Consider the following 21,195-nt stretch of genomic DNA (forward strand, 5'->3'; position numbering starts at 1 on the left):
TTAAAAGTCTAATTCTTCATTAGCACCAGAATTTATGGTTAGTGGTACAAAACTCATAAAACTGTATCTTTTCCCAAGTGATTTGAAAGTTTTGGACAGGTCATCTAGCATTCTTTAAGAAGGTTATGCAATAACCAGTGAAGCTCTTGTAATTAGTGCACATAATTGGCTGTAATGTTTTGAGTTGCTGATGGTTTCAATAGAATAAAATGCATTGGAAATACAGAGGCTGGCTAACAGTTACTTGGGAATGAATTTTTTTAATTCCAACAAGCTTTTAAAACAACACTATGCATGCTCCGCTTCTTAGGAAAACATTTCAGACACAACTGAAGTGCATTCCAATATTCAACATAACTGCCAAATGCCAGATAACATTATTGCTCACCAGCTACTATATAGATCAAAGACAAGATCTAATGAGGAGTGATGCCATGAGTTTTAGAGAACATTTGATGCAGGTAAAGTGCGGGTGTGCGGAGGCGTGAAGCACTGTGATGGAATGCAAGGGAGGTTTTCAAATCGAGGTTCCTACTTATATTCAATTGGATCAAAATAAAGCCTACTTAATATGACATAGTAGCAGCACTACTACAGCACAATCCCTGTTTCAGCCAAGTAGTTCTTAAATCTTGGTGTGCATAGAGTAAGCTTCTACAAGGAATCCTCAAGAGTGACATTTGAGCGCTAACAATGAGCTAGTACCATGCTCAGGCCTGAAATGGAATTACTTGGAAAACATGAATATTCCACCAACCTGATTGTTAACCCTCTAAGTGTTGATTTAGGCTCAATTTGGTGTGGACTTGACTACGCTAAAACTTGGCCCAAATCAATTCCAAACTGCCCTCAAATCCCCAACACCCTTTTGGGATAACCATTCTCGTTCAACATATGTTGATCCTTGCTTACAAAACAGCAGTTTGCAAAGAGATGCATCATCACGTGTCACCCACCAAGCCATGCATTCTCATTACAGTAGACAACACAATTTAAAAAAATCAAGCATTAGAGATAACTTTTTCCATTCAAACTCAATTCAGCCATAGAGAGAGTCTACAACATAAAATCTCAATGGAATGCAATTGCTATCAGTGAAAGTCGTGAGTTTTCTTGGACAGTTAATAGCTTCTTAGAAGAAACTTTCAGCAAACAAGAAGAGATAACAAGATATTAGGATATTGGCAATCATCAGCATACTGCAATTTGAAGAGAAATAAGGGCCTGTTTGTTTTAGATTATGACAACTGATTGTGGAGTCCCCAACCGATTATTGGAGTCAAATTTAGTGCAATTTTCGGTCCAATAATCAGTTGGGGACTCCACAATCGGTTGTCATAATCTAAAACAAGCAGGGCCTAAGGAATGAGGAGATCAACACTTATACGTCAAAAGGCTTTGCCACTTTTAATGGTAGCATAAACAACGGTCCAGAAAGATGTGTTATTCAAATGCCCCAATGTGAGATGCAATAGCTGAATTTCCACTTATATAGGGCCACACTCATTCAATTTTTTCACAAAGCATTAATAATACTCTCTTGCATCTTCATCATTCTCCACTAGTTACCAATATACCATCTGCCCGTAGTAACAACATTGCAATAACCAAAATTTTCCACCTCTGTACACTAAATCAGGTTTAGGCTATGGTTAATTTGTGAAGACCATTAACTATGGGATAAAATCAACATACAGCTATAAGGATTTCGGCACAAAAATAGACAAAATAGCAAAGTATTCCAGCTCGCAGATATGGCAATTTTAAGGCCAAAACCAATTCCAGTATCATCAAATTTCAACAACCAAGGGACCCAAATATGAAAGTGGTTCTAATGATGGTAGCATCTCATGTCAAAGGAAATAGCAAGGTACCATTTAAAAATAAAACATTGAAGTCGATTTTACCAAAGCAGAGTGAAACCGTGAACATAAAGATTTCATGCTTTTGTTGGGTGCTCTTTCTCAAATCCCTTGCAACTCTTCCCAACTACTTACCTAACCGAGATAGGTAGCCTTGAAATCTCCACTTAGAGAGAAGAAATTCATGCAGAGATTTTGTTATTTCCAGCAACAATCACATATCAGAGCATCAAATGAAATATCTTCAATGGACTTTGATTATTTCTCAAACAAAAGATTGGTGGACCAAGGAGTTCAAATAAAACTATTAAAACTAAGCTCCATTTTCTTCCTGGAGTTGCAAGAATTTTGGAATTCTCGCAGCTGGGTCTGATACCAATTTGTTGTAGAGCTTGATTGGTGGAAGCGTTCTTCATTCTTCGATTCAAATTTCAGAGGCGTAATAATTTTCAGATATGCTGAAACTAGAACTATAATTTTTTATTTGAATTTTTTTGTAGGGGACAAGAAGCTTGGACTTACCACAAGCGAGGGGACGCACAAGGTCGAATCAAGCTTGGGATCAGCGAATTGATAATTTTGCATTCAACAACCATAGATGGGAGAAATGGAAGAAAAGCTACATTCAATAGCTTGCTACTCCATTACCTTAAGGATGAAGATGAAGATACAAGAGGAGCCAAGCTCTCTCTCAAAAGAGAAGAATCTCTACCAAAATTCAAATCATAAAACACTACAAAATGAAAGACTAAGAGGCTTTATATAGACTAGCCCTTTACAATATGAATGACTAAACTACTCCTAAGAAGCAAAATGACCATTGAAAACATATGAAACTACATAATGACTAAAATAGGTATCAAATGAGCATGTGACCAATGAGAAAAGATAACAATATTAAGGAGCCATATATTTAGAGTCTGCTGTGAATCTAGGGGATGCTCCTGCATCACTATCTTCACACATTCATGTGAAACAACTGGAGGTTTGGGTTCCCTCGAAGCAGCCCTACCTATACTGTCTCCCTTTCTGTCATTGCATTTTCTGCAAACATCAAGATAGTTAAAGAGAAAGGGTATTACAAGCAGCCAATCTGTACCATAGTGTAGCTCATACATAGTCTTTTTTAAGTTTCTTTTACTTAATTCAAAAAATTTATCTTCTGCACTTAATATTTAAATTTTTTGCATCAAATAATTTTTATTTAATCAAATTATTCTCTATACATATTTATCATGATAAAATTGCAAATCACTTTCATGAGCTTCAAAACATGTAAATTTTTTATCACAACAAAGTAAGATATCACATTAATTACTATTCTACAAGCAAAGTAAGAACACATTAGAAAAATCAACTACAACAATGGATTTAAATTTCGGTTTCGGTTTTGCCCTTGGCTGAAAACCAAATTTTGGCCGAAATTTGGTAATAAAAAATTATTATTTTAGTAATTCAAAATTTTCAGTATAATAAAAAAAATCAATTTTCCGAAATTTCAGATTTCGCCAAAATTTTGATTTCGGTCCCAACCAACCGAAATTTCGGATTCGGACGAAATTTAAAGCCATGACTATAACAATGATCTAGACCTATCACGCTAATAAATTAAGTAAAAATAATTCAAAAACCACTCATCAGAAAAAATAACTCAGATATGCAACTTTCATCTTAAAGTTAAGAAACCTGTCAGCGATTTTTATTTCCTTTGCAAAAAAAAAAACAGGAAAAAAGAATACAATCGTTTAGAATGAGTTTGATTCTTTTTCAAACTATAGACACGTACAAAGAAGATAGAGGTTCTATAATCGAGAGTTGTTGAAGAAAAAATTAGAGTCTCATCCTAATTACAAATCAGCACTCGAACTCTTTCGTAAGAAAGTCGGACCCCTTTGAGCATAGCAAAAAAAGGAAGACAAGCTCAATTTGAATCCAGAATCTAACTCAAAAGATTAAAAAACACACATAAAATGAAGATAGAGCTTCTACAATTGAGAGTTGTTGCAGAGAAATACGAGTCGCGTAATCAGAAATCAGCAATCAAAAAATCTTTTGTCAACAATTTAAATACAAAATATTACTCAAAAGATTAAAAAAACACACATACAAAGAAGATAGAAGTTTTACAATTGAGAGTTGGTGCAACAAAATTAGTCACAGCCTAATCAGAAATCAGCAATCAAAAACTCTTTCCTGAGGAAGTATTGAAGTAGACCCTTTGAGCAAAGCAAAAAATGAATATGACAAGCTCAATTTAAATCCTAAATCACAAAAAATTAAGAAAACACATATACAAATAAGATAGAGATTCTAAATTTGAGAGTTATTGCGCCAGAATTAGAGTCTTATCCTAATCATAAGTAAGCAATCAAAAATCATTCCTGAGAAAGTCGCCCCTTTGAGCACAGAAAAAAAAAAGAATACACTAAATTTAAACCCTAAATCTTACTCAAAAGATAGAAAAAAAAAAACCAAAAGACAAGGTCAGAGTCATTACCGATTTTCCTATGGATGTAGTGCAACCAAAATGTTTGTACATATTAGCTGAGACGGATATGGATAGCTTCTAATATGTCGCTCGATCTTGTTCTTCTCTAAGTAAAACATCCGTGAAACACCATCCCAACTATCCTCGTGAATTAAACAAATGCATTTCCCTCCGAACCTCAACATGGAGCAACGCTCCCTCAAGAACAATACGGAGTCACTTACGCTTTCCATCAAAACCCACTTCGGAACACTCCAATATAGTTTGTAAACATGGTAGGTTTTAATAGCATATGTTAATGGAAAACAATATCCTAAAATCACCAACAATTCTCCACATGATTCTATCAAATAGATAGAAAAGCATTGTCGCATTAAGCTACAGTCTTTCTGTTTGATTGGCTGCATTAGTTCTGGTGGTAACTGTGACACAACACTGGCTCCCAGATTAGAAGTCTGAAGACTCTGAAGTTCCCCACTTAGAGTTATGGCATAAAAAGTTCCCTCATAGAATATGAAATCTGCATACTCACAGCCTGGTTTTCCAATGGAAGTCCATCTTTCATCTCCAATTCGAAATGAGAATAATTTTCCACCAAAACAAAGGGCCACAACTACAAATTTCTCCATGGTTTTATGATTAGAAAACGTGGGTGAAGGAAATATCATAGCCTTCATGATGGTACATGGGTTGAATTCAAATCCATGTAATGAAACCTTGCGTGGAAGCTGGATTTTGGTTCTTGAAAATGGGTTCAATAGAAAATAGCCTCTAACCTGATGCCTCATTATCATCCACTGACCAGAAGATCTATAGCATTGGAGTCCGCGAGCCTCTGGCAACTTTAGTTTGTAAACTTTACTGTCGTATGGGCTGAAAAAACTCCGAGTGTCGATATTAAGATTATCGTAGAGGAGAACCCATGGTAGTTGAGATGATGGGTGAGGATTCTCTCTTGTTACAGTTCTCCACCACATACAGACAGCACTAAAACGAATGTGATCTTTGAGGGATAGCCCATCTAGAATTAAAACCATGATGTCCATGGAAAGTTCAGACCACCCATTCTCTACAGTACCCATTCTCTACACTATCCAAAAACCTAACAACAAAAAACCCTTAAAATTACCATTGAATAGAAAGAGAGAGAAGATAGTTCGTCAAATTTTAAAAAAAAAAAAAAAAGTAGCGGCATAATCTTGTTGAAAAACATTATTGACATTAGCCTTTCACGATCATCGAAAATAGCGGTCGTGATCATTCGGAAGCCGCCTTCAAGATCTGATGCGATCCACGTTGGAAAGAAATAAGATTTTTCAATGTTGTCGGCCGAAAAAGATTTGGGATCCTGGTGGAATACATTATTTTTTCAAAATAATCCAACCTTGAGGACAAGGTTGATTTCAAGAGGGGAGGAATGTTACGTGCTTATCTGGAGGGAGAGAGAGTTACCGAACTAAGATTGCGAAAACCTGTTTTCAAGGGAGAGTACTTATTAGAAGAAAAAACTTGATTGGAAGAGGAAACTTGATTAGAAAGCAAGCTCTCTTTTTTTTTCTCCAAATCAAAGCAAAAGTTTCCTCAAGGCAAGGGATTTTGTCTTTAAGGCTCCCTTTCTTTCAACGTAAAAATGGGCGTAAAATTTGTTTTATGTTGTAAAAATGTAGATAAAACAAATTTTACGTCTATTTTTACATCGAAAGAAACGGAGCCTGACGGAAGTACCTATTTATGGAAACATAAAAAGTTCAGGAAATAAAAAAATAAGGGATTTGCTAGCATCCATTGCAGAAGGCATTTCGCAGATGGTCTGTTGCATGTTAGAGCAGCCACCTCATGAATGAAGACAAAATCTGCTGAAAAGTGAGCCTTGGTGGCAGCTCTGATATGCAACAGACCAACCGTGAAATGTCTTATGCGATGGACGCTAGCAAATCCCAAAAAATGATATTCACACTCTACGTTGTTTTGGTAACGAGTTGCGACCGGCCCTGAGTTGCGACCGACCCTGTTCGTTTAAGATTATGTGAACCGATTGCGAGTCCCAAACATATTATTGGACTCAAATTTGTACATAATTTTGAATCCAATAATCTGTTTGGGACTAACAACTATTTTTTTTCTATCCATGCTTTTGTGGGAAATGATACGATTATATTTAATTTAGAGGAATGACATTGCAATTTGAAGGTCCATCTAAATAAACTTTGCAAATTGATGGTGGATCCGAACATAAACATTGCAAATTGAAGGTACATCTAATCTAATCTGATCTGACCAGATGATGTACGGACTTAGGGTCAATGGTTAGAGAAGAGAAGAAGGTGACTAAAGAATTGAGAGATGAATGAAAAAAATACTAAAAGTAGGAATTGTTCAAAAAATGCATATAGCTTATTTTTACTAAAATACTCCTGAAATGATAATTAAAGTTAGAAGAAATTAGAGGATATTTTTGCAAAATAGTATAATAGTATCGGATTTAGGACTCTCTTACGGGCCTTTGTAAGTTGTCTGGATTCAATCGGAAATAATTTTGGATCCTATGATAGGGTTCTGAAATGTGTACATGGATCCTAGTAATGTGTAGATCTGGTCCATTTAAGTTCGGATTTGGATGGTCCTTCAGACCGTCGGCTCCATTGACACCCCCTACTGTTGATGGACCTTGTGGTTAGGGGTGTAAACGGATCGAATTCGGAGCGGATATGGCTATATCCGAATTCGATTACAGTATACACTATCCGAATTCGGATTCGGATTCGACGGATATTTAATATCTATTACCGAATTCGTATCCGTCGGATATTGTTCGAATTCGGATATTATCCGTATCCGTTTATCCGGTAAATTCGGACATTTTATTGCAGCACTTTATCTTTTTTCTCCTACTTACTCGAATGAATTTTTCAAACCCTAAAACTAGACCTCTACATTCTCTTCACAAAATTAACTTTTAAACCCTAAAATATATGAGATCCTCTTCTTCCTTTTAAAACAAAGGCAGAGAGAGAGAGAGAGAGAGAGAGAGAGAGAGAGAGAGAGGGAGGCGATGGGATGGGGATGGATGATAGTGTTGGTAGTGTGGTCTTTGGGTTTTTCCTTTTTTTTTGGTATATGATGGAATGGGTTTGGGCTATTTTTGTTTTTATTTTTATTTTTATAAAAAGAATATTCACTTTTCTTATAGAAACAAAAGATAGTGTGTCATTACTAAAAATAAATATTAATGATATTATTAATAATAAATAAAAAGGATTTACTTCTCGGATTCGGATGTTAAACGGATCGGATATACCATTTACCAGATTCGCATCCGCTAAGAGCCGGATATCTCATAAACGGATTCGGATAATATCCGCTTGAAACGGATTCGGATAATATTCGCTTTAAACGGATTCGGATGCGGACGGTAATCGAATTTCCGAATATCCATTTACACCCCTACTTGTGGTTCCATAACACTCCTACTGCATGCCTCCCATTTGTTTAAAAAGTGGAAATTAGCTGATTTGGATGACATCAGCTATGCCTGTAACAATCGATTTTGAGTCCAAAACCGATTATTGGACACAAAACCACATTTAGACCCGTTCGTTTTAGGCACTGTTTGTTTAAGATTATGCCAACCAATTATGAGGGTCAAATTGTACCCAAATTTAAATGTAAATTTAAGTCCAATAATCGGTTTTGCTCTCACAATTGGTTGGCATAATCTTAAACAAACAGGGCCTTAGAATCCGACAATCGGCTGTGGGCCACAAAGCGATTCATAGTTTTGAGTCTAATAATGGGTTTTGAAATCAGCACAATCGGTTTTCAAAAACTAAAACGAACAGGACCTTATCACCAAGCCTCAAAAAAACAGGTAAGAATCTGATTCTCCAATGCTCTTTTGACAGGATTTGGAGAATCAGGCTGTGCGGGTCATGTTTGGCGAACATAATCTTTTCGTTTTCTTGATTCCCCCACCATATAAAAAACGAAAAAATTACGGCAAAGAATGGTTGCCAAACACCTTATTGGATTTCCCGTCAAATTTGTCTCTCACCATGTAGTTTTGAGGAGAATTTATATGATGGGTGGCGTGAAAACACGTGAAGTCTAAAAAAGTAGGTACGGCCCACTCCATATGATGATCCAAACCGTTCATCTGTTGGGACACAACGTAAATAGGTTGTGCCCCAAAAATCATTTTCATAGGATGTTCCTAACCCTCCGATCTGTAGAAGATTCCATAAATGATTTTTGGGGCACTCCATATTCAGATCAGTTCAGATCAGAGAGTTAGGATCATCCTATAGAAATGATTTTTGGGGCACAACCAATTTACGTTGTGCCCAAACAGATGAACGGTTTGGATCATCATATGGAGTGGGCCGTACCTACTTTTTTAGACTTCACGGGTTTCACGGCCACCCATCATATAAATTCTCAGTTTTGTGAAATTTTGATAGAGACTTGGTTGTATGCACTATTGTTGTTATACAGAACTATTTCAGCAAGATTTTATATGGGGTGTGGGGGCGTAAAGTCCAGTGTTTTTCAAAAAGTACAGTAGGGGATAAGATTATCCAAACCGCTCATTTGTTGAGCCACGATGTAAATAGTACGTACCACGTAAATCATCTCTATTGGATGATTCTAAACTTCCGATCTGGAGGTTTCCATAATGTGCAGTCTCTATAAATCCAAGGGTTAGGATCATTCTATGGTAATTATTTTAGAAGTACAAGCTAGTTACGTCGTGGCCCAACCGAAGAACAATTCGGATTCTGAAATTCTTGATCTGAGTCCCGCATAGTAACACCTCTGCCTATGCCCAAAGATGTGCCCATATCAAATTTTCAAAACTGCAATTTTCTCACCCGGACCTGGTGTTTCAGGGCTGCCCCTACAATTTCTCAAGCCAGGACATAACCAAACAAACAATCACAAAAGGGGAATGAATTTTTTGTTCCTTCGAATGTTATTTTATCCAAGTTGTAGGAAAGGGACAATGAGGGTGGAATAATAGTTGGGGGCCCGGCAAACTGAAATGTCTTTCAGTTTTGGAGAATGATTTCAGCCCAGAAATTTAGATCAAAACTGAACTAAGTATTATTTCTTCCATATAGGTTTTGATTCAGGATCATCAGAATTGTGCAGAACTAAATCACATTTGATGGAGCTTGTAAATGTGGGGGTCGTAGGTAAAATGGCAATCCAGAACTCAAGTCAGGCAAATTTAGGAAGGGAATTTGTGGCTGAAAATGCACAGATAAGATGACAAGTCTGAACAGAAGTAATGTGGAAGTTGTGCTCCCACAGAAAGCAAGTATGAGCAGCAGAGATTAAAGACAAGCAGATAAAAAGCATATATGCGGATTCAATAGAAGGTATTTACAAAGGCTTCATTTAATGCATCATTCAGCAATAAAGAGATGCAAATGGCATTTTGTACCCAAGGTGAGCTATCTGAGCAACATGCAACAACCTCAAGTCAGTGACATTATTCGCGGGCAGTGGCCTTGTTTGGTTTCTCAAGGACTCGGCATTCATTGGAATGTCAAATGCCAATGAACTTCCAATGTTCCCTCCGCTGATCTTCTAACCAAATGCTACCAAAATGGTGTTTGTTGGGTAGAAGAAGAGTGAAAAAGGTCTTGTCTAATTCTCTTTCTTTCTCTTGCTTATCTCCCTCAACCAAACTCAATATTGGTAATGACACCCCTACTTTTTCCACTACTATCCGAGAGGATTGCTACGCAACCAAACACTACTTACCACTCTTCCACTATTCTTTTTTTTTTTTAATTGACATTTGTATTCATACCATGGAATATACTCGGGGACCGGGAGTCCCACTATATATTACACAATATGATGGTCCAGGAGCATACTCCTAGAACCCAAAAGGAAAAAAATTTAAACGATTACATGGTAACTTCTTTCAGCGGAAGCATATAAGCTTTCTCCAAAACATACAATTCAAGGACTCCTTCCACAACCAAAGGTCCTTGTATTCCTCAATCTGACAGAACTAATAATCAAGCAACCTCCAAATACACCCCTGATAATTTTCTCTCCCAACCTCCTAAGGGCAAGAATAGCCTCTGAGGAAGGATATCACCCAAAGCGAATGACCTTAAAGTCTCATAAGCCAAGAGGAATCAACTTCCAAGCAAATGTTCCACTACTTCCATTTAAAGCTTAAGGCCTAGAGCGGCCACATGTATTGAAACATAGAGAAGATCTTCATCATGTTCTTCGCTACTTTGCAACCTCCAAAATAGTAAGATTCACCTACTTTAGAAACTAACCACCTTATGAACTGTCCAACCATCTTCCTTTAGACCACTTCAAATATTATCACTTTATACAACCTCATCCTGAAACTACCACCACTTTGAGTCTATTTTTTATAAAAAAACCTAAAAGCGAAAGTTCTACTGCCACCTTCCAAAAGACTGCACCAAATTTCTATTTCCCAGCAATATCAATAACCTGAAAGATCACAAAAAGCCAGAGACTAATCACCAAAAAATAGCAAACCTAAAAGCTAACTATCTACAAGATGGGGCCGGATGATTTTCCTTTAGGGTTTACTACCCCCGGCCCCTAAATTTCAACCTGCTTTCCAGGCTCCTGTTCAGTACGGATCTCCCTTTTTTTCCTTCAAATCTATTTTCACCATTGTTATAAACATTTTTTTTATAGCTTCATGGTCATCATCATAGCCTATCCCAAAGACATCTCCTATAGCCAGCATTTCATCAAATTCCTCAAAATAGTAACCATTGTTCTCTACCCCTTCTGAGTATTCCTCTATCATTTTGCCTTTATCTTGACCATCTTCTTCCTTCCCCATCCGTTTCCGAATTTCCTGACTTACTTTCCTGTCTAACGAATCCCGAGATTCTTTGGATTCCTCTACAGAAAGACTGCCACCAGCTTTTCTAACCTTTCTATCTCAGCTGCTTTCTCCTCCTCCCACCGCCTCCTATGAATCCTCATTTCCTCTTCTAAAGCTTCCTTGAAATGAGGGAGCTGATAGATCTGAACGTATACACGTCATCCCTGGTTTGTTTTTTTTTTTTTTGAGTTCCTCCCTACTCTCCCTTGCGTCATTTTTAAATTGCTTCCACTGTTTTTCCAAATCCCCATCGAGATTTCTCTCGGAGTGGGAAATTCCTCTGAAACCATCTTCTCATTGTACTCCAACTCTTTAAGAAGTTTGAGATCCTCAACAACAAAGGAGGTGGCCTTCCTTTTCCCGATATTGGATCCTTCTTCATTCGACATGTTGGGGGAGGGCGGTTTATCAAAATCTTTCAAGAGTGTAACTTTGGAGACTAAGTCTTTCTTACTAATTTCTTCTTTCTTAAGACGACCCAGGAGTCTCCTTTTAAAGAGGGAGAGACCGCCCTTAGTGGCCAATAAATATGATTCAATCCGCGAGCCTCGTCCAGCTGGACCTACTTTTCCAACACCGTGAGGGTTACTTATCCGAGGGGTATTGACACAAATCCCTTTGTCCTAACATTTATAAGATTTCAAACCCCTTGACCTTCCTTTGTTCTTTTTATTCCCATTGAAAAAAATGATTTTTAAATTTAATAGTCTTTCCATCTACCACCGACTGCATATTAAAGTTGTCAGCAATATCTTTTTTGATGGCTTTTTCCATATGGCCACGTGTCCCAGCCTTTAAGGATTTCTGAATCGCTACTTTCCCATGACCGTCTCCCTTCCCTTTCAATGATGATTTCTTATTTTTTAATTCTAGACATACCACTCTTCCACTATTCTCTGAGTGGAAATTCTAGACATACCACTCTTCCACTATTCTTCAAGCGGAAATTCTAGACATCTTCCATACTTGTCTACTCCCTTTTGACTTCTTATTCCAGTACTCTCCAAGCAACCCCCACACAACCAAACAGATCCGTGAACTATGAACTCAACCTCACCAAGTTTTCCAAATTGAATGGTTTGGGAACTCCATTACTACCAATCCCTTCAGTGAGTTAAAAGCACGCACATGCAGAGCTACCTAAGCACACTTCGACCTTACAAGGCTACTACTTCAATCATGAATTGCTAAAGACACATAATATTTGCATTTCCAACCAGTGTTCTGTTCAAGACTCCTTTTAATGTCACATTTCTTGACCCAATGATGCCACCACAAGGCTATTACTACACTGGTCTTTGTTCCTTCCAATCGGGAAACTAGAAGATCCCACTCACTACTCGCTAGATCCTAATGGATTGTTGGACAATCCGGGTTTCGGATTAGATCGTACGTGTAGAATCAGTTGGACCCACTGTATGTGATATAGGGAGGAGGCACACCATACATAGGGTGCATACACATGTATAAAGAGGAGATACACCACAATAAAGTGGGGCACTTGTTTTAATTTATACTTAAATCATATTGGCTAGACTTAAGTGAATTAATTGTGGATGTGCTTAGTTCCTATTAGATAGGAGTTAAATGAAATCCTTTGGTTGATAATTCCTCAATTTTTATTGGTTGGTGTTAACTTACCAACTTCTCCAAAAGCTTAAGCTGTTGGAGAAAGGTGTTATTTATCTTTTATACTATAACACTCCCCTGCACGTGTGGCCCACTTGGCAAACACGTGGCACATGTGGTCCCACTTTGGGCTGACCATCGCATGTGGATTTTTTCTATCCGAGAGGTTTGAACTCGAGACCTTTGGCTTTGATACCATGTTAACTAACCAACTTCTCCAAAAGCTTAAGCTGTTGGAGAAAGGCATTATTTATCTTTTATACTGTAACAGTTGGAATTATCTTATATCCTATTGGTGGAAACTGAAAAAAGAAAGAAAGAGAATTTGAATGGGACAAGGTTGCTACTTTGGGTTTCCTTTTGAGTTTTGGAAACAATGTAAAAAAAAAAATTTATATTAATGCCAAGTTTCCAAACTTAAGAGGTCTGCTAGTAGGAAACATTTTTTAGCTTGGATCTTTATTTAAGGTGAAGAGGGCTCGACGAATTTAGTTGTTGAAATCTTTGGAAGTTCCAAAACCCAAAATCTGTCCTCCCTCCCCAAGAGAATTCTTTTCTCCCATCTATTTTCTATTTCTCTCTCGTCTAGTTCCCTTTGCTTCTAGTTCTTGTCTTGGGAGCCGTATGGAGGTTTTTGCTGGGATTTGGTCCTAGCAAAAGTATCTCTTCTTCCTCCTTCAATCTACGCGATGAGATAAGCCACTATTTTGACTTCAGGTGTGGCTTGGTTTGAGTAACGTCGAGCATCTAGCGGGGAGTAGATCAAACAGAGATTGGCGGCATTGGTCAATCAACTTGTATTGGTAAAGTTTTATTTACTCATGTATTTCAATTCATTTCTATGATTCAATCTAGTAACTAGGATCTTAGTTCGGTTGGTGGAATTGAAATTTTTTGTTTGTAATGCAATCTTGCTTCCATCACACGTACTGATTCCTACCACCGACTTTCAAATAGTCCCACATTGGAAACTCAAAAAGTTGGAGAGGGGTATACAAAGCTTTACCTACCTCTCTCTTGCTTTGTTGCACAATGATTTTTGAATTAGTAGACCAGCGGGATGCTGCAACGCACCGTCCGCACACACGCAGCGTGCGCAGTGGGCTATAGGGCACTGGTGGCACTTTTTGGCGCACTTTGCACGACACCATGAGCTCTATAATTATCGCATAAAGCACCAATTTACAGCAAGATATGAAATTCCACTTTGAGAATTCCACATTCCACTTGGGGAATTCAAAATTGAGAGAATCAAAAGTCATTTTCACTCTGTTAAAACCTTTCAAAATTCTTTCTTTATATTTTAGAAGTTTTCTATGTAGTGTTCTATTGTTCTCGAGAAACAAACACCAGTATCTTACGTACTTGTTTTTTCAAAAGATGATTCGGGGTTTGTTTCCGCTTAGTGCAAAGCGTCAACAAACAATTGGTGTAGAAAACACCTGGCTTCATAGCATCTTGGAGTCGAATTCGTGGTTCACCTTGCACATTAATCTGTCAGGGGCGTATAACTTCGTAAGGAAAGCGACAGCGCGCCTTGGAACATTTCCATTTCATTACCACCATCTCCACCGTCAATTTTCTCCAACACAGAGTACCAATCAAGCTTCTCTTTGCTCTTAAAAATTGTGGCTACTTATGAAAGCCCTACTTCTCCTTCTATAAAACTCAGGCTTTGGATTAACAAGGCCTGAGCTACAAAAATAAATCACAGCTTTCCCTCTCTCAAAAGTCAGCCAGTTGTTTAAATTACTTTTACTCGTGGCTCGAAGTTCGAAACCCCAAGACAACCTTTTCCATGAACAATGAGAACTTATGATGAAATCCCACTCCTCTTTCTAAACTTCACATCATTCTGGTACTTGGGCGCACAAAAAAGTCTCTTTCCTTCCCTAATATTGATAGAGCTTGATTCATCCCCATCATCTGTTTATTCCAAGAGAACCCGAACACCCATATGGTAAACACCCTAACTAGAACAAGTGGCTTGATAAAATCCGATTAAGTCTGCTAATACTATGTTCCTGCCTAGAGATCAAATGCTTTTCTCAGGCCTTTAATAAATGAAGGTTTGTTTGAAAGGGAGGTAAATTCTCTCGCGAGAATAGCGCAGTCAGGGCTAAGGAACAAAGGTCAGACAACATGGAAAATCCAAGTATTTCTGGATAGGTTATTGAGAGAGAGAGAGAGAGAGAGAGAGGTTGCTTCAGCCCGTAACTACTTGCGTCTGCCATTAATATTCTTTACTTTTCCGTTAAAAGAGGTGAATATGGGACTGGTTGGGAGCGAATTTATCAGCACCCTTTAAAAATTGTGCACATCTCAATTTGCACTTCTCATATTTTTTATACAAGCAAAATAAGAACCCATTAGAAAAATCACATGTTTAATAAACCGGTAGGGTCCTCGCCAAACCCAGCTTACCTAACAAAAAAAAAGTACCCATTAGAAAAATCAACTATAACAATAATCTTTCATCCTAATCAATTAAATAAAAACAATTAATAAGAGTCATCAGAAAAATATAACTCTAATAACCATCTTTCTTCCTATAAAGTTAAGAGATTTTTATTTCCTTTGCAAAAAAATATATATAACCATGTAGGATGAGTTTGATTCTTTCCCAAACAAAGCACACATACAAAGAGGATAGTGCTTCTGTAATCGAGAGTTATTGCAAAATTAGAGTTTCATCTTAGTCATAAATTACAATCGAAAAAAATTTCATGAGAAAGTTGAATCCCTTTGAGCACAGCAGAACAAGAAAACCAGCTCAATTTAACTCCTGAATCTTACTAAAAAGATAAAAAAATCCTAAAGACAAGCTCAGAGTCCTGAGTCGTTACTGTTGTTCATATGGATGTGTTGTAACCCAAAGATTTGTACAGGTAATCCATAAATCTTTAAGATGAAAACAAGATTCTAAGCTTTGAAGATCACCTAGAAAATATAGCTTGATCTCGTTATTCTCTCTGCAAAACATCTGAAAATTATCGTTGTGAATGAAAGAAACGCAATTCTCTCTGAACCCCAACAAGCCAGAAGCTTCAAGAGATATGGAGCAACTCTCCCCCACGAACAGTGCCGAATCACCCACGCTTTCCATCAAAACCCACTTCCGAACACTCCAATCTAGTTTGAAAACATGGGAGGTTTAAGTATCACAATAATATTTTCTTCCGGGAAAACAATATCCTAAAACCAACAACAACTCGCCACATGATTCTATCAAATAGGTAGAAAACCATTGGGAAAGCCTTAAGCGACTATATATGTTCCAACAAGGTGTGGGAGGTAACTGTGAGACAACACTGATCCAATTTCTACCTTTGGCTCCCAAATTGGAAGCCTCAAGTGTTCCACTTGTTGTCATGGCATACAAATTTCCTTTATAGAATATGAAATCCTCATACTCACAGCCTTCTTTCCCAATGGAAGTCCAAGATTTATCACCAACTCGACATGAATATATTCCTCTATTACGACAAAGGGCCACAACTACACAGTTCTCTATGGTTTTATGATCATCAGAAAAAGTGGGTGGAGAAAATACCATTGCCTTCTTGATGTTAAAGAGCTTGAATTCAACTCTTTGTAAAGGAACCTTATATGGAAGTTGGATTTTAATTCTCGAAAATGGGTGTAACAAAAAATAGCGTTTAACCTGATCTGTCATTATCATCCACTGACCAGAAGATCCGCAGCATTGAAATCCATGAGCCTCTGGCAAGTTTAGATTGTAAACTTTGCCTTCGTATGGGCTTAAAAATCTACGAGTTTCGCTATTTTGATTCTCCGAGAGAAGTACCAATGGTTGTTGAGATGATGGGTGAGGATTCTCTGATATTATTTTTCTCCACCAGATGCATACACCAGCACAACTGACTTGATCTTTGAGGGATAGCCAATGTAGAATTAAAATCATGATGTCCATGGGAAGTTCAGACCACCTATGCTCTACCTTACCCATTGATTTTTCTTCCACTTGGAGAAAGAAAGAAAGCTAATTTTGGTTGAGAGTATCCAAAACCTCAAGGAAAGAAAATCGGATCTCCTGCTGACCGGCGATCTACTAATGGCTATTGTACATTCATATGTGGAAATCTAGTATCTTGGAAAAGTAAGAAGCAGGACGTTGTGTCACGATCCAGTGCAGAAGCAGAATACGGGGCCATGGCTTACGCAAGCTGTGAATTAATTTGGCTACGATCGTTCATGTCAGAGATTGGATTCTCATACTCCTCACTTGCGTCCCTCTACTCAGGGGCGATGCCAGAAATTTTGCACAATGGGGGCAAATATTATAGTAATTTTTTTTCTCCAAACAGAAGAAAGCACTATTATAGTTTCCAAAAAAAACCCTCATATGTTCATTGTTATATCCCTTTTATATCCCTAAAAGGGGGCTTATTTTTTTAAAAGGGGAAAACCCTCACTTGGGAAGAGAAAAAGATATTTTTTAGAAGGAAGGGAAATAAAAATGGTAAAATTAAAGTTTTAAACTTATTTCGTACTCAGGATTCTATTGGCCATCATACTCTTTGCTGGTTTGCCCTTCTCAAACTACGATTAATACATCGGCAAAAAAAATCGGTCAAAATAGTCGGCCATGCTCCATTCTTTAATGAGCCTTTCTCATTATAGTGTTATTCTTGACGGGCATTGACTGAGTAAATATAGTTACTTGAGACTTCTATGTTATCACGTGTCAACTTGTTGGGGTTTATTTGAGTCAACAAAAACAAAAAAAACCCTCTCTCTAACGAGATTATATATGGTGGCCGCCCCACATCGTTTGGCTGATCCAAACCATTAATTTTTGGGCCTTATGTAGATGTAGATAGGGTGTATCCCAAAAAAATTTCTCCATACTATTCATCCGAACCCTCACCCTCTGTTATGTGCCAATTTCTATATTGTACCGTCAATTTTAAACCTCCATAAATAGGTGGTTAGGATCATCCAATGGAGAAGATATTTTGGGGCACTTCTTATATACATTAGGGCCCAACAAATGAACGGTTTGGATCACCAAAATAATGTGGGCCTGGGCTGAACCCTCATACATGACCGGCCATCATATAATCTCCCTCTCTGAAAGATGTCTCTCAAGGGATCTGAGACCTTTCAATTAAATGGAGTGCAAATATCAGATTCTACATGTGTCCTATTAGTACACTTTGATTTAGGAATCACAGGTGAAAAAATCATCTCCGTAGGATGATCCTAACCCTCTAATATGTAGATAAATTACATTTAGAAATATCTATAGATTGAAGAGTTAGGATCATCCAATGGAGATGATTTTATGGGCAAGGGCGCAACAAATCAACGGTTTGGATTGTGAGGGAAATGCTGACTATTTAGGATTCTATTGATGGTATTTAAGAGAAGGATTTATTTCAAAATCAATGCCAGCCTGTCAGTTTTAGCATCAAGAGGAGATGGGCGATTTTTTTGCCGATGTATTAATTGTACTTTTAGAAGGGAAAGCCAGCAAGGCACATTATGGCCAATAGAGTTCCGAATAGCTTCATATTGTCCCCCTTCCATATTGGTCAATAGAGTCCCGAAACGCTATACTTCCTCTTCTTCTTTTTTCCCAAAAAATTAAGGGGGGCAATTGTCCCCCTTCCCTTTCATGTGCCATCGCCCTTGCCTCTACTGTCACAACAAGTCAGCCATTCACATAGTTATGAATCCAATATTTCACAAACGAACTAAGCATATAGAAGTGAATTGTCACTTTATTCCTCACAAGATTCAGACAGGCCAAATTCAAACCGAGTTCACTCGAACGAATGATAAGATTGCAGACATGTTTACCAAGCCGTTGAATGGAGTTCGATTGAGTGATTTATGTAACAAGCTGGGCATGTATGACATTCATAAATCATACTCCAGCTTGAGGGGGAGTGTTAGACTAAGCTTATGTAGCCTAAGGGCATTATAGTCTTTTCATATTCTTTTCATATTAAATATATATGTGTGTTAGGGCAGAATGGCCAACACATAACATTTCATTCTCTAATATCTCTATTAACAGTTTTAAATTTCGAACGAAATTTTGAGACCGAAACGAAATTGCACCGAAACCAAAATTTCCAAAATGTACCAAATTTCAGTCGAAATTTCAGAAATTTCAGCAAAATAATAGATAAATTAATATTATTTTAATCGTTTACCAAATTTCGACTGAAATTTCTGTAATCTCAGTTTAAAAAAAGATATTTCAAGGGCTTTTACCCAATTTCAGAAAGAAAGAAAAAAATTCGGTTCCAAGAAGGACCAAAATTTTGCCCAAAACCGAAATTTAAAACCTTGTTCTAAACTAATTTAAAATGTGCTCCGTAATGAAGTTGATGACGTCGTGTGTTGTTCCATCTGCTTCAAAGGAATAGCTTCTACCCACTTTGTGAAATAATCAAACTCAGACAATCACAACCCCATGTAGCATAGATGATACAAGATTGATCATGCCAATAAGGTCCATGGTCAATCACTGAAAGGCCATGTTTTGATGTCGTGTCTAGGACGTGTTGCATGGGGGTAGTGCTATTAGCAACCTTGCCAACCTGTAGCAATACCAAGCAATCCACCCCAACGGTTGGGCAGATATAGTCATGCCTCTTTACCAGCCACCATATCATCTGTCTGGGCTGATGGGCCCCACAAATTACTTCGCATACTTCGATCACAACTTTAGGAGCCGTTTGGGATACGCTGATTTTAGAATCCGGGATTTCTCCAATATTGTAGATGGGAGACGAGAAGAAGCGGACCAGCCATCATTTTCTGATTTCTCGCCCTTCTTTCCATCAGTGAGAGAGTAACAGATCATCCCATGTTTGTAGGTTTTAGAAATTAGAAAGTCAGGATCATTTTCTGATTTCTCGCCCTTCTTTCCATCAGTGAGAGTAACAGATCATCTCATGTTTGTAGGTTTTAGAAATTAGAAACTCGGGATGTGGGAGAGATTTCTAAAACCTAGATTTCTTACTTCAAATCCATGAAACGTTGTCAAGACAGCATACAACAGCTTGATCATGAACCCTCTTTTACACTGTTTACCAAACTAAAACCAGGATTCTAAAATCCGCGTATGCAAACGGACCCTTAATAGTCTATGTGTTCAGGTGATTACAGACAGAAAATTAATAAACCAATGCTCAATTTGACTCGGACTTTGGTTTTGATAAAATCATTCTTGGTGCAAAAACCAATGAGGTTCCCCCCCAAATAAAAATTGTGCCTTCTCTACTTCTCATAAGAAGCACCATAAAACAAAGATAACATACCATCATAATATCAAGCTAAATAGTTTCAAAAGAATCAAGTAAATAGCAGGATGTAAATATAGCCTACGAAAGACAAAACTCTCGTAACATAGAAACACATGCCTAACAATCATACAATTGTAACCCAAGTTCTTTAATTAACAAAAGTGGGGGAAAAAAGCTCTGTCACCTCCTTCCTTGCGTGCTCCCCACGGTCACTGGGAATAAGTAGTGCCATTATCAAACAAAGGAAGTCCAGATATCACCTCCCTTTCAGTTTGATAACTATCACAGCATAGCATTCTATTTTCTTAGGTCATGGCGTTTAGCACCATACAGGAGTTTATAAGAAGAAAAACCAATTAAGTGAGTCAAAAGTCCAACAAGTACAACACGTTATATGCAACATTTTACAAAAGGACCATGTTAGGAATGCATACAGTTTTTGTGATCAAAGTACTCTCTATTCGAATTCTGTTCCTTAATCAATAGAGGTTAGAAAGCTCCCCAGCCAAACCTCCTGCAAGCAACAAGAAAAAGTTAGTGATGTTAATGTAAATCAAAAGTAAAGCTTCCTAATATCCAGTTCAACATTACTTGCTACACACACACCTATAGATGATATATTCGTCCCTTCTCGTGTAAAAAAAGTAGTCATAAATACACTAGAGGCGGCTGTTGCAAGTAAAAAGAAGGGTGAATATACATCACTTCACGATAACATCAATACCTTGAACGACATTTTTTCACTTTTTGTCTTTTTAGTGGGATTTTTCTTAGTTACAGTTGTATAGCTTAAATCAACATCGATAAACTAGATTCAACACACAAAACAACATTTAAAGACCAATTTAAACTGTTAAAGCCGGATTCACAAAATTTATGCTTTTTCTGTTTGAGAAAAAAATCCTATTTCTTCTCATTTTTTATGGACTAGTTATAACATAAAAAACATGCATGATTCATTAAGTTATGCCAACTCTAGGGTTTTTTCATTTCATTATTTATTTCATTGAATTTTACTATTTTTTTTTTTAACCATTT

At 37.4% G+C, this 21,195-nt stretch overlaps 2 protein-coding genes across 3 annotated transcripts in view; both read right to left on the reverse strand.

Moving 5' to 3' along the window:
- Positions 1–15,716: 15,716 nt before the first annotated feature.
- On the reverse strand, positions 15,717–16,844 carry LOC143857447 (putative F-box protein At4g22165). The gene is made up of 2 exons (XM_077367872.1): positions 16,202–16,844; positions 15,717–16,006 (listed from the first exon to the last, which is right to left on the reverse strand). Exons 1-2 carry the CDS (start codon positions 16,842–16,844, stop codon positions 15,717–15,719), a joined length of 933 nt encoding a protein of 310 aa, XP_077223987.1.
- A 3,299-nt stretch (positions 16,845–20,143) lies between these two features.
- LOC143857295 (structural maintenance of chromosomes protein 2-1-like) overlaps positions 20,144–21,195 on the reverse strand; it is a 56,309-nt gene continuing 55,257 nt past the window's right edge. For both annotated transcript variants that reach the window (XM_077367716.1, XM_077367714.1), the window contains one exon: positions 20,144–20,671. The gene's annotated coding sequence lies outside the window, so the exon portion shown is untranslated. The remainder of the gene's footprint in view (positions 20,672–21,195) is intronic.

Source organism: Tasmannia lanceolata, unplaced genomic scaffold (genome assembly GCF_043159265.1).
Source record: "Tasmannia lanceolata isolate RefF3 unplaced genomic scaffold, GAP_Taslan_0.1 ptg000024l, whole genome shotgun sequence".
Taxonomy (NCBI): domain Eukaryota; kingdom Viridiplantae; phylum Streptophyta; class Magnoliopsida; order Canellales; family Winteraceae; genus Tasmannia; species Tasmannia lanceolata.

Excerpts from the sequence above, each read along its gene's own strand:
- LOC143857447 (XM_077367872.1), bottom strand. The coding sequence starts at position 16,844 with ATGGGTAAGGTAGAGCATAGGTGGTCTGAACTTCCCATGGACATCATG. Across the intron at positions 16,007-16,201 it reads TTCCAATTTGGGAGCCAAAG|ATTGGAGTGTTCGGAAGTGG; the intron begins GTAGAAATTGGA and ends TTTTCAAACTAG.